Source organism: Oryctolagus cuniculus, chromosome 17, assembly GCF_051225735.1.
Source record: "Oryctolagus cuniculus isolate XC-2025 breed Fujian yellow rabbit chromosome 17, ASM5122573v1, whole genome shotgun sequence".
NCBI classification, from domain to species: domain Eukaryota; kingdom Metazoa; phylum Chordata; class Mammalia; order Lagomorpha; family Leporidae; genus Oryctolagus; species Oryctolagus cuniculus.
The window spans coordinates 25791129-25804302 of record NC_142883.1 but is presented as its reverse complement, the minus strand read 5'-3'; the positions used below and the strand labels follow the sequence as shown (position 1 = coordinate 25804302).

Below are 13174 nucleotides of genomic sequence, written 5' to 3'. Positions count from 1 at the left end.
TGAGAAGCCACATTTATTTTTTTAAAAATTTATTAATTTTATTTGAAAGGCAGAAAGACAGAGAGAGAAGGAGATCTTCCATCTGCTGGTTCACTGCCCAGATGCCTGCAACAGCCAGGGCTGAGCCCCAAAGCCAGGAGCCCAGCCTACAGCCTCATCTGTGTCTCCCTGGTGGGCGGCAGGAGCTCAACCACTGGAGCCATCACCTGCTGCCTCCCAGGCCGTGTGTTAGCAGGAAGCTGGGTCAGAAGCGGAGCCAGGAGTCCAACCCAAGGATGACAAGTGGCATCTCAACTGCTGGGCCATTTCTTTAAGTACGGTGTCCTTTCTCCTAGGGCAAGGCTTTTTTTTTTTTTTTTTTTTTTTTTTGACAGGCAGAGTTAGACAGTAAGAGAGAGAGACAGAGAGAAAGGTCTTCCTTCCGTTGGTTCACCCCCCAAATGGCCACTACGGCCAGTGTGCTGCACCGATCCGAAGCCAGGAGCCAGGTGCTTCCTCCTGGTCTCCCATGTGGGTGCAGGGCTCAAGCACTTGGGCCATCCTCCACTGCACTCCCTGGCCACAGCAGAGAGCTGGACTGGAAGAGGAGCAACCGGGTCAGAATCCAGCGCCCCAACTGGAACTAGAACCTGGGGTGCTGGTGCCGCAGGCGGAGGATTAGCCAAATGAGCCGCGGTGCTGGCCTAAGACACATATTTTTAAGCACACATAGGAAGTTACTGATGGAGAATGCTGAAGAAGAGGAGGCTCAGAAACAGCAAGTGGAGACAAGTGGTGGATTCTAGCTAAGCTGTGTATGGGAGAGCAGAGCACCTGGAAGGGAGCTGCCACACAGGCCATGATGAGGAGGCTCCCTTGGGGTTTGCAGCCAGGGTGCTGGACGCTTCCGGCCCCACACACTGCCCCATTGTGCACCTGCCACTGGAATGCAGCCAAAGGTGAGGCAGGTGTTGCAACAGAGTGTTAAGCCTGGGATCAAATGTTAGGGGGAGGCAGGGGGAGGGTCTGACCCCTTCTTCTGAGCAGCTTCGCTACCATTGGCCTTTCCAGCGGAGGGGGGGGCACAGGCAACATGGTGGGGTGGGGTGGGGTGGGGAGGCCAGGAGTGTTAGATAAGCTGAAGGAAGCGAGCAGGATAGCTGGGAGGACCAGAGAGCAGGGGGAGCGTGCCCCTCCTACACTCGAGCAACCCAAGGGCAGCCCAGAGCCTGCTGAAGGTGGCGTCTTAAGGCCAAGGGGGGCTCCCAGAGGGTCCCAGGGCAGAGCAGTGCTCACCATGCCGTCCAGCGTTACCTTGCTCCTCCTGATGGGGCTGTCTGTGTGCACCTCGGCTGAGGATGGTGGAGAGGAACAGACACTGGGCGCTGAAGCAGGACCCTGGGTAACCGTGACCCTGGAGGTATGCTGGGGAGAGGCTCAGACCAAGGAAGGGGGTGATCCATGCTGGAGGGGTCGCAGAGGTTGCCAGGGGAGCAGATTGTGTGTGTGTGCTGCACACTGGGTTTAGGTTCAAGCCACACGGGAGCAGCAGTGTGTGTGTGTGTTGGGGGGGCAGTGGGGTAGGGATGGCGGCATTTAAAAAACACTTTAGCACATGCTATGTACCTGGCACTGCCGCGTAACACTGTGTATAAATGCTAGCTTATCATGTTTATAAATGCTAGTCCTCATGTCGACCTCAAGGGTGGGAACCGTGACATTTCCATCGCACAGAGTGGTCAGACTGCTTGCCCAAAGCTGCAGAGCTTCCAAAACAACCACACGCTTTGCCCGAGGACTTGTTCTGTGCGTCTGTGCCTCAGAGTTTCCGGAATTTGCTCAGGGCATCAACTTGAGGCAGGACTGCAGGTTTGTCTCACATGGGGAAATTCTTTAGATTTCCTGACAAGGACTGGCTCGTGGTCTCTCCTACTGACCTGAGTACTGCCAGTGGGGAGAGACCTAAGGTTGGAGACCCAGCATCCACACCAGCCCCTAACCCTGCCCGGAGCTCTGATGGCTCAGAACCGGGTGACGAAGAGCCCAACTTATGGGAGTTCCCAACCAGACAGCGACAGAGACGGGACACAGACACAGGGAAGTAAGAGACTGGTGCCCAGCGAAGGTGTCCACGGGGCCAGGGCTCGGCCTGGCTTCTCCCGTTCCCATGGTTGGGGAGCACACTGGGGCTGGCCTTGGCTTGTGGTCCGAGGGCCACGGTGAGGCCCCCTGGAAGCTCTTAGAAACGGGGCCAAGGCAAGAACCAAGCATGGACGGCCATGCACGGCAAACTTCCTTTTTGGTTTGTCCTTGAGAGTGTGCACAGGTAGAAGGCAGCCTGGCTGGGAGACCTGGGTTCAGACCTCGACTTCTGCACTGCCTCCTGCAGTTTCCTGGCCTGCAAATTTGGGGAGAGGGGAGATGATCCCCCAGGCTTTTCTCAAGCTTTGATACGCTTCGCAGGGTCAGTGCCTGTCCCGGCCCAGAGACAGAGCAGGCAGCTCAGGGCAAGGTCGTGGAAAGCGTCATTAGCAACGGGAACTAGCACTGCTGCCCCTCCCCCACACACACACCCCGCCCTGGCAAGCTCCTCACTCTGCAGTCGTGGCTAAGCCTTACTCTCAGTTCACTTCCTTTAAGGTCCTGGTGCTTCCCAAGATGGAGGGCAGGGGATACGGGAGGAGAGACTCACCACCTGCAGCTATTGGGTTGCTAAGCACTCATACAAACCAAGTGCCGAGGTGACGGTTGGGATGGGAGCACCTTCCGGGACGATCTGGCAGCCTCCCTGGCTCTCGGGCCTCCCTGCCTGCCGCCAGCCCTGGAGCTGGGGATTTGGGTTTCGGGGTACAGAGGGGTGGGTGTGGCTCCTGATGGCCTCCTAGCCCATGGGCAGGAAAGGGTCAGGCCCACAAATTCCTAAGCGGCCCTCCTCTCCAGCTCACATTTGAAGCTGCCTTTTACCCAGGCAGAGTGGTTTTCATGGGCTTTTCAGAAATGGGTCCAAATCTCCAAAGAGACTTTTCTGGTTTCTGGCCCGGCCAGGTGACTCCAGCCGGAGACAGCCTCCCCAGCCCCTGACATCTCAGGAAGGAGACAGACTGGGAAGGGCTGAATTGGTAAAATGCTTAGGAGACAATCCCCTCCTGACCCTGAAATCTGGAGCAAGGCACGCTGGGAATGGCAGAGGGGCTCCCACGGCTGCTGCCCCTGCCCCAGCTCCTGCTGGTCCCGAGAGCTCCAGGGGACCCTGAGGGCACTGGGAAGGAAGAGCACCTTTCCCAACCCCAGCTCCCTGCCTTCTGGCCGGCTGCCTGTGTCGCTCTGGAGAGCAGGAAGGCTGGGCACAGAGAAGGGACTCCTGTGGGACTCAGGTTAAGGCAGGGGAGAGGGCCCGGGCTCGGGTCACGGAAGCAGTGGAGGAATGAGGACTTCCATCCACAGCCCCTGTTCAGGGCACCTTGCCCCATCTGCCCAAGGGTTAAAATGGCTGTGCCCAGGGTAATAGCTTCCACTCCCAATCCACAAGCCAGGCTCAGACTCTAGGGCCGGGGGAAGGGCCTGGGGGGTGACAGGAGAGCAGGTACAGAGGTCAGGAGGAGAAACAATCCCGTCCTGAGTGCATGGGCTGCCCCCTCCTCATCTGTGCTGGGAACATCGCCCAACGTGGAGCCGAGCCACGCTCTGGAGCGACTCCGAGTCTGATTCAGCCACTTCCTGTGTGACCTTGGACAAGTCAGTGCACCTTGTTACATCTCAGGTTTTGCATTTGGGGGAGATCATAGTTCCTACTTTTTTTAGGATTTATTTATTTGAAAGGCAGAGTTACAGTGGGGGTGAGGCAGAGGCAGAGAGAAACAGAGCGATCTTCCACCTGCTGGTTCACTCCCTAAAATGGTTGCAACGGCCAGGGCTGGGCAAGACTGAAGCCAGGAGCCAGGGCTTCATCCGGATCCCCCTTGTAGGTGTAGGGGTCCAAGCACTTGGGCCATCTTCCGCTGCTTTCCCAGATGAATTAGCAGAGAGCTGGATCAGAAATGGGGCAGCCAGGACTCAACCAGAGCCTCTGTGGAATGCCGGCACTGCAGGCAGTGGCTTAACCTGCCGCCCACAGCGCCGGCCCCAGTTCCTACTCTCATGGTGGCTGTTGGGATTAAGTGAAGGGCTGGCGTTGTGGCACAGTGGTTAAGCTGCTGCTCGGCAGCCCCTGTCAGTGTGCCTGTTTTGAGTCTTAGCTGCTCTGTTTTCCATCCAGCTTCCTGCTGACCCTGGGAGGCAGCAGGCGATGGCTCAAGTGGTTGAGTCCCTGTCACCCATGTGGGAGACCCAGATGGAGGTCCAGGCTCCTGGCTTAGCCTGGCCCAGCCCTCGCAATTATGAGCACTTGGGGAATGAATCTGAGGAGGGAAGATTTCTCTGTCTCTCTGTTGCTCTGCCTTTTAAATAAATAATCTTTAAAAGAAAAACCCCATGCTTTTTTTTTTTTTTTTACAGGCAGAGTGGACAGTGAAAGAGAGACAGAGAAAGGTCTTCCTTTTTGCCATTGGTTCACCCTCCAATGGCCGCCGCAGCTGGCGCACTGCGCTGATCTGATGGCAGGAGCCAGGTGCTTTTCCTGGTCTCCCATGGGGGTGCAGGGCCCAAGCACTTGGACCATCCTCCACTGCACTCCTGGGCCACAGCAGAGAGCTGGCCTGGAAGAGGGGCAACCGGGACAGAATCTGGCGCCCCGACCGGGACTAGAACCCGGTGTGCCGGCACCACTAGGTGGAGGATTAGCCTATTGAGCCACGGCACCAGCCTACCCCATGCTCTTAACCAGAATGGTTAGTAAATAATCAGGAAGTTGTAAAGGAAAAAAAAAAAAAAAAGATTCAATGATTGGACTGCAGGAGCAATCAGGAGGCCTGGGTTCAAGTCCTGGGTCTGTCTCTCTCTGCCCAGCTGGGTGACCTCTGAAAACTCATTTAGTGGCTCTGCACCCTGGTGTCTTCATGTGTAAGATGGTGACAGTTTTCACGGAGTCTGGGCGAGGAGTAAATGAGTACTTTCGGTAGGAAAGTGCCAGGAACGTAGGAGGTGGGATGTTGGCCACGGCTCACTACCATAATGCACTGTGTTGTGTGAGGCACGCGCAGGTGCCCAGTGCGACGCAGAGCACGGGTTCAGTGACCACGAGTGGCTCTTGTTGACACTGTGGTTGCTCAAGCTCCTCTCTGCTTCCCCAGGCGGGCGCTGTCGCCAGCATTCAGCTCCAGCTGCAGGAGGTGAAGAGGGGCAAAGCCAGCCAGTTCTTCGGGCTGATGGGGAAGCGGGTGAGAGGTGAGTGACACAGTGGGGCCGGAGCCCAGGGAGCAGTGGTCTTGCAGCACCATGCACGGGCTCCAGACCAGGCCAGCAGGGGTCGCTCGTGACACGGGGTGCGGTGCTATGCATAAATGAATGACCAGCCAAGCAGGACACTTTGGGAAGTGCTGACGGGTAACAGGTATAAAGCAAGGCTGTCCCCCAATTATAGTCACCCCGAGGGTGGGGGCAAACGCTTTGTGCTCGGCTGGTGCCCGTGGTGGGAGAGCAGGAGCCCTGGCACCTGGATGGGAGGCAAGCTTTCTAGTCAATTCTGTCAGGCTCACGCAGTTACCAAAGCAACCCTGTTTCCTGAGGGCGCTGGCAAGGTGGAGTCCTGTCCTGCGGGGACAAGGGGACAAGAACGTCAGAGAGCTGTCTTCTCTTATTGCCAACACTGTGTGCTGCTAGTGGAAGAGCTTAATGTTGGTGAGGGGCTGACAAAACTGGACTCTTCTACACTGTAATATCCACCAAGGCTGGAAAGGGGCAGCCTTCCGACCAAGTCTCGCTTCAGGGAATCCATCAATAGAGAAGCTATTGCTACACGAACCCAGAGATGTTCGTACCAAAGTACTCATAACCGACATGGTTGTAATGGCAAGAACCTGGGTATAACACAAAGAAAATCAACAGAATGGTCAAAGTGTATGGGAGAGAGCAGGGATGGCCAGCACTGTGGCACAGTGGATTGAGCCGTGGCTTGCAACACTGGCACCCATACTGGAGTGCTGGTCTGAATCCCAGCTACTCCACTTCCATTCCAGATTCCCTCCAACGTGCCTGGGAAAGCTGCAGGTGATGACCCAAGTACTTTAGCCCTGCTACCTACGGGGAAGACCAGGATGAAACTCCTGGCTCCTGGCTTTGGCCTGGCTCAGACTAGGTCATTGCAGCCTTTAGGGAAAAGAACCAACCAGTGAACAGATCTCCCTGCCCCCTTCCTCTCTACCTTGTCACTCTTTCAAATAAATAAACTTTTTTTTTTTTTTTTGACAGGCAGAGTGGACAGTGAGAGAGAGAGAGACAGAGAGAAAGGTCTTCCTTTTGCCGTTGGTTCACCCTCCAGTGGCCGCCGCGGCTGGCACTCCACGGCCGGCGCACCGCGCTGATCTGATGACAGGAGCCAGATGCTTCTCCTGGTCTCCCATGGGGTGCAGGGCCCAAGGACTTGGGCCATCCTCCACTGCACTCCCTGGCCACAGCAGAGAGCTGGCCTGGAAGAGGGGCAGCCGGGACAGAATCCGGCGCCCCAGTGTGCCAGCGCCGAAAGGCGGAGGATTAGCCTAGTGAGCTGCGGCGCCGGCCACAAATAAATAAACCTTTCAAAAAATGTATGATGGGGGTGGGTGCTGTAGCACAGCAGGGAAAGCTACCACTTGGAATGCCCACATCTTGCGTTGGGGTGTTGGTTCAAGACCTGGCTACTCTGCTTCCAATCCAGCTTCCTGCTAATGCCCCTGGGAAAGCAGTGGATAATGGCCCATGTACTTGGGTTCCTGCCACCCTTGTGGGAGAGCCGGATGGAGTCCAGGCCCCCAGCTTTGGCCTGGCTCAGTCCCAGCCCAGTCCCAGCTGTGGAGGGCAGCTGATTTTTTTTTTAATTGTATAAAGTACATCCACAACCTTGTGGACATTAAAAAGGACAAAGTGTGTGGAAAGATATGGAAAGACTTCCATAAAACATGGTTAAGCAGAACAGTACACCTGATAGGAGCCTACTTGTTTTAAAAAAAACTACAGTTACACACTCTCACACACACACACACACACACACACATGCAAATATATGGGGAAAGTTCTAGAAGGCTAAATATCAAACTGTGAATAGTGGTTTCATCTGGGGCAGGAAGTAAGATGAGAAGGAGAAAGTAGAGGGATTTTAATTTTTCCTGTACAAACCTTTTTTTTTTAATATAGTGGGCATGCATTCAAAGACTGCTTTTGTAATTTTAAAAATATGTTCTAAAAATAGAGAAAACCAACTTGTGACCAAACACTTTTGGCTTTAGTTTCCTCCACTACAAAATAAGATCTGGACTGGGCCATTACAAGGTTCTCTTGCAAATTCAACAACCCAGGAGGAGCAGGGGATGGGAGGATAAGACAAATATTCTAAACTTTATTTATTCATGAGGCAGAGACAGAGTAAGTGACACAGACAGGTAGAGCGCTCCCGACCATGGGTTCACTTCCCGAATGCCCATGATGGCCAGGGCTGGGCTGGGTTGAGACTGGGAGCTGGGAAGTCCATTCAGGCCTCCCAAGTGGATGGCAGGGACCCAACCACTTGAGCCATCACCTGTTGCCTCCCAGGGTGTGCGTTAGCAGGAAGCTGGAATTGGGAGCAGAGCTGGGATGAGCCCAGGCACTCAGGTGTGAGATGAGGGTGTCTTAACCTACTACAGCAAACATCTGCCCCAAGAAATCCTTCTTGAGCATGTGTTACACTCACGCAGGATTAAATCGCCACACATCCTCCGTATCACCAGCAGGGAAACTAAGGATCAGACAGGTTAAGTACTTTTCCCAAGGATACCCAGCTGACTCCTAAGTCAGTGCACTGCCCACCACTGCACACTGCCTCTCCTGGGCATGTCCCTACTGCCACATGAGGATAACCACCGAGTGACTGGAGTCCCTCTGAAGCGTAACCAAGGTGCTGAACTCCAGAGTCCTGAGCCTTTCCCACCCCCCCCCAAAGACCCCACAGAAGTGGACAGTCCTCCTCGCTTCTCTCTCCTCCCCCAGGAGTACATCTGATGCAGCCTGGGAGGACTGGGCAGAGCCGCCAGACCGCCTCCTTAGCGTGCCCGCAGGGAAAGGTCTCTGCCGCTGGCCACTGACTAGCCAGGGAGGTGGGGCCGGTGTGGCTGGGCCAGGCTTTGTGATGGTCCACGCATGCCCAGGGAGTGTTGCTGGGACAGGAGGAGGCAGGGAGGAGTCTCGTTCTGCCAAAGTTTCAAAATTACCTCGGCTCTAAAGCCCTGATCTGGAAAAATGAATCGGCCACTCAAAACATCAACCCCCTGTACCCAGAAGGCTCTTAAAAGCACAGATCTGAAAAGCCCTGCCCTGCTTAGAACGCTTCAATGAAAAGGGAGAAGCAAACCAGCCTGTAGCCACCACGTGCTGTGTTCTCTTAGGGTCAAGTCCAATGCTCCAGCATGATGTACCACATCCTGAGGGGGCTGCCCTCACTGACAGAGGTCCGGTCCCATCTTGGTCAGCTCTCCTGCCCTGCTTGTCTGCCCAGTGGGGCTTGTCCCCATGGCCTGGGCACTGTGTTCTCCTTGGCACATGGTGCTCGAGTCCCCAGCCCCGAAACCTCTCCATGGGCAGGCCCCTGGTCTGCTACCGTTGCCTTCCCATGCCCAGTCTGTTTCTGGCCACTAGGGGCCAGTGCCATGGCGCAGGTTAAGCTTCTGCCTATAGTGCCGGCATCCCATATGGGTGCTGGTTTGAGTCCCGGCTGCTCCAGTTCCAATCTAGCTCCCTGCTAATGCGCCTGGGAATGCACCAGAAGACAGCCCAAGTCCTTGGATCCCTGCACCCATGTGGATAAAGCTCCTGGCTCCTGGCTTCAGCCTGGCCCAGCCCTGGCTGTTGTAGCCATTTGGGGAGTGAACCAGCGGATGGAAGATTTCTCTCTCCCTCTCCCCTTCTCTCTTTGTAACTCTGCCTTTCAAGTAAATTAATTCATTGAAAAGGAAGTACCCACTAGGTGTTTGAGGAAGAGCGGGAGAATGGCGAAGAGGAAGGCACTGATGAATGAAATCAGGGAATGAAGGGACATCCAGGAGAGTTTCTCAGCTCCTGGGAGGACTGAGACACGGCTCATTTGCAAAACCTCAGCTCTGCCCTTGCCCTGCTGTTCCCAACACAGCCTTCCCCTGATGCATCTTCTCTCTCCCTTCCCAGGGTATCAGATGGGACAAAGGGGCCTCCTGGGCAGAAGAGCATCATCCACAAAAGGTAGGTGGGGTGGAAGCTTCTAGTGGGTAGAAAAGCATTATGGGAAAGTGGCCAGACATGTTGTTGCCAGGCAGCCTCCCCAGAAGCCATCAGGCAGGGGCAGTCAAGGTGCAGGGGGGTGGTCACTTTGGTGACCCCCCAACAGGCCAAGGCACACTCTGCCCCCCACGCCCCTACTGCCAGCTGAACCTAGAGCTTGGCTGGAACACCCCCTTATTCTCTCAATGTGAGGGTGCTGTCGTCAACTGTTAGTGAGCCCAGCCTTTAGTCTTAGGAGACTTCCTGTCTTCAACAACTGTAAGTAAGCGCAAACCACCCTGGGAGGGCTAACCCCTCAGCGGGTATCAGCTAACACCCAGGGCCAGGCATGAGGGAAGAGGGTGAATCAGGCTGGGGGAAAGATCCCGGCTCAGGGAGGAGGCAGTGGGGGCCCAAGCTGGGCAGATGTCAAGCTGAGCTCCAGTGTACCTTCCCTAGTGTCTAAGCTCGCCTCCAGAGCTGCGGATTCTGGGCCCCTCCCCAGCTCCCCTGATGGAAGGAACACCTGCTCACTCCAACACGGGCTCCTGGGAATAAAGATGGAAGCATCCTCGATTTCCCCTTGAGGGCTTTTTTTTTTTTTTTTTTTTTAAAGATTGATTTATTTGAAAGGCAGAGTGACCGACACACAGAGAGTGCGCTTCTATGCCCAGGTGCACTCCCCAAACAGCCTTAACAGTAGGGGCTGGGCCAGACTGAAGCCAGGAAACTGTAACTCTATCCCTGGTCTCCCACGTGGGAAACAGGGACTCAAGTATTGAGCCACCATCTGCTGCTTCCCAGAGCATTAGCAGAGAGCTAGACCAGATGTGGAGTAGCTGGAACACCGGCCGGCCCTCCAGGGTGGGGTATGTGGGAGACTCCAGTAGTGATTCAGCTTGCTGTGCCACGGTGCCCATCCCTTCTCCTGAAGTTTTTTTTTTTTTTTTTTCAAAGTGTTTGAACCACTCTATTCAAAGGTCCATGAAGTCACCCCAGTACCAAATAGAAAGAAAAGCCCTTCCATGCATGGTGTGGGCAGGGAGTTAAAGTCATCATTTCGGGCTGGCACTGTGGTTCAGCCACTTGTGGCACCGTGTCCCCCATTCAGATCCCAGCTGCTCCACTTCCCTCCGATCCAGCTGCCCGCTAATGCAGCAGAAGATGGCCAAGTACTTGGGCCCCTGCCCACCAACATGGGAGGCCCAGATGGCGTTCTGAGCTCCTGGCTTCAGCCTGGCCCAGCCCCAGCCATTGCAGCCATCTGGGGAGTAAACCTGGTAATGGAAGCTCTATTTCAAAAAAAAAATTTTTTTAAGTCATTTTTCAGAGATGGAAAACAACTTGCCCCAAGTGCCACAGGAGTTAACAACATCCAGGACTAAACGCTGCCTCCTGTTTCCTGGTCCCAGGCTGCTCCCTGTCCCCAGGAGGGCCCTGAAATACCGCCTCCCCTCCTTGAGAGGAGAGCCCGTGTTGCAGAGGACCACAAATGAAAACCCCAGCGGTGGCAGAAGAGCCTGCAATCTTGGCGTCTTAGACAGTGAGGGGACAGGGGCCCTGAGGGTGGCCAGGGAAAGCTCTCAAGAGTGGAGGCAGACAAGACGCCCCTAACGCCGTCACGTCCTGAACTCTCCCCAGGCAGCGTGGACGAGGACCAAGGGGCCGAGTGACAGCCACCTGCACGTGCTTCCAGAGGACGCTCCCTGAATGCCACCCCTGAGCAGCCAGGGGCCAGCTCCTGTCCTTGTTCTCCTGTTCCTAACACAGGCGCTCACAGGAGGCCCACACTGACGTCATGGGGTTTCTTCCAGGACGCTGGGTGACCTTGGCTATGCCCCGGGCCTGTTCGCTTCATTCTCGGGCATCAGTGTGCTGCCGTCACCCTGCAGGGCAGCAGGGGCCCTGCCCGCCCTTGCACTCAGAGCTCTCAGCTCATGGCACGGCGGGAGCAAGCCTTGCATGCTGTCCCCACTGTGCCCAGCACACACTGGGGGCTCAATAAATGAATGACCAGTGAGTGGCTTCTCCTCTGGCACAGGGCAGAGGGCAGATGGACGGGCTCTGCACACTCTCCAGGTCTCACTAGCATGCAGCAGGAAAGACTGCACAGCCCTGGGCCCACCCTCAGGCAGACTTGGGGTGGGTGAAGAGGAGATGGCTAGAAACAGAAAAGGCATCCTGAGGAGGGATGGGGGCAGGGGTGGGGTGGGGTCACTGGAGTGAAAGGGATTTGAGGGGGGCCTCTTTCTCTTTAGGATCCTACACAGCCCAGCCCAGACAAAGGCACTCTCCCTCCCCCAGTCAGCATCTCAGGGGTTCAAATCCACGCGTCCCCTGATCGTTTGTGGATCCTCCAGTACAAGGCGGCTCTTTGACCAACTGCGTTGCCTTTAGGATGGTCCCTCTCTTCTCGAGCTCCAGGGAGCGCTCCCAAGGAGTGAAAACGGCCCCAACTTCAGGGGCTCCTCGTCTGATGGGGCAACCGCTGTCCCTGTCCTAGTTTACAGGAGGCTGGGGACGCACACCAGCCAGCACGCACACCAGCAGGCTCAAACCCTGGGCTGTATGTGGAGCTGCTCTGTGTCCCTCTCTCAGGGCCAGGGATGGGGAAAGGGAGCCAGGCTGCTTGGGGGTGGGAGGTGCAGTGGGAGAGAGGGCAGGACCCTTCTCTGGGCACAGGGGAGGCTTTAGTGACAGCAGAGGCTGCAAGGGAGAGACCGCGTGGTACGGCACAACCAGCAAGATCCTTTCTTCTTGACCTTGGCTGTGTATTGTGAAAAACAAATCAACCCCGGGCTTGTTTGCTTCATTCTCATCCCTTCTCAGGGTGCCCAGTGACAACTGTGGGGGTGGGGACCAGGCAAGCTTCCTCCTTGGAGTCTGATACTGCTTCCGTTTCCCAGTTAATGCACCTCTGATGCCATCCTCTCCTCCGGACAGGCCGGGCATCCCCAGTGCCTACCCCACCCCAACCCGGTGTATGCTTCCAAGAGGTAGTTCACAGCACTAACACAACTCGGAGAACCAGCGAAGAGGGCCGCAGACTGACTCTGTGTTTGGAGTTCAGGACATTTAGGAGCAAGGAAATTGCCATTTAAGGGAGTCTCCCCTACATGCCGGCACTTCACCAGGAACTCCAACGGGGTGGGATGGAGAAAGCAGCACGCAATTAGCGCTGGCCCCCAGAGACCGCACAGCCCTGCGGCAGCGCCAGGGTGTACTCGTCCTGTGCAAAGCCCACAGCCTGCTCTCCAGCTAGATCTACTTCAAACCCACCCTGGCCACTCGAGCTTCCGGTTTCTGCACACCCATTCCTCGTCTCCCCATTCTGGAGCATTCTTGTCCAGATGTCAATTCTTCCCTAAGTGACTTCCATCCCGGGAACCACCCATCTGTCCCCTTAGTACATGTTAGAATGTGGAGGTCAAAATTAATGATTTGTCGCAATAATGCAATCTCAAGGGCAGAGATTACATCTTTGTATTCTCAGTTCCAACAGTGGGGCCTGGCACAAGAGGTCCTCACAGAGTGCTCTGCAGGAAGGATCCCCGTATCTTGCCCTCAAGGAGTCTGCCTCCAGCAAGTCATGAGATGCCAAACCCAATGCAAGTACCCCAAATAGCAGCAGCTACCACGTACTGAACACACAGTTCTCCAACATAACCTGCCCCCAAGGCCTCACCCCCACATCTCTCCAAATGGTACCTCCACACACCCAGCTGCTCAAGCCAAAGCGCCTAGGAGTTACCCTCAGCTCCTAAAATACGTCACTCACTGTTGTGCCTTCCAAAATTACCCTGGAACTCTTGCCATCTTCTTTATCACTGTTAACTCCAGCCACCTTCATCACCCC

At 55.6% G+C, this 13174-nt stretch overlaps 1 protein-coding gene across 1 annotated transcript; it reads left to right on the top strand.

Annotated features, from left to right (window-relative positions):
• Positions 1 to 1276: 1276 nt before the first annotated feature.
• Positions 1277 to 11330, top strand: TAC4 (tachykinin precursor 4). Its single transcript, NM_001082165.1, is given in 4 exon segments — positions 1277 to 1399; positions 5208 to 5301; positions 9247 to 9300; positions 10960 to 11330. Coding segments are annotated over 4 exon segments (303 nt in total). The 3' UTR covers positions 10992 to 11330.
• The last annotated feature ends 1844 nt before the right edge of the window (positions 11331 to 13174 follow it).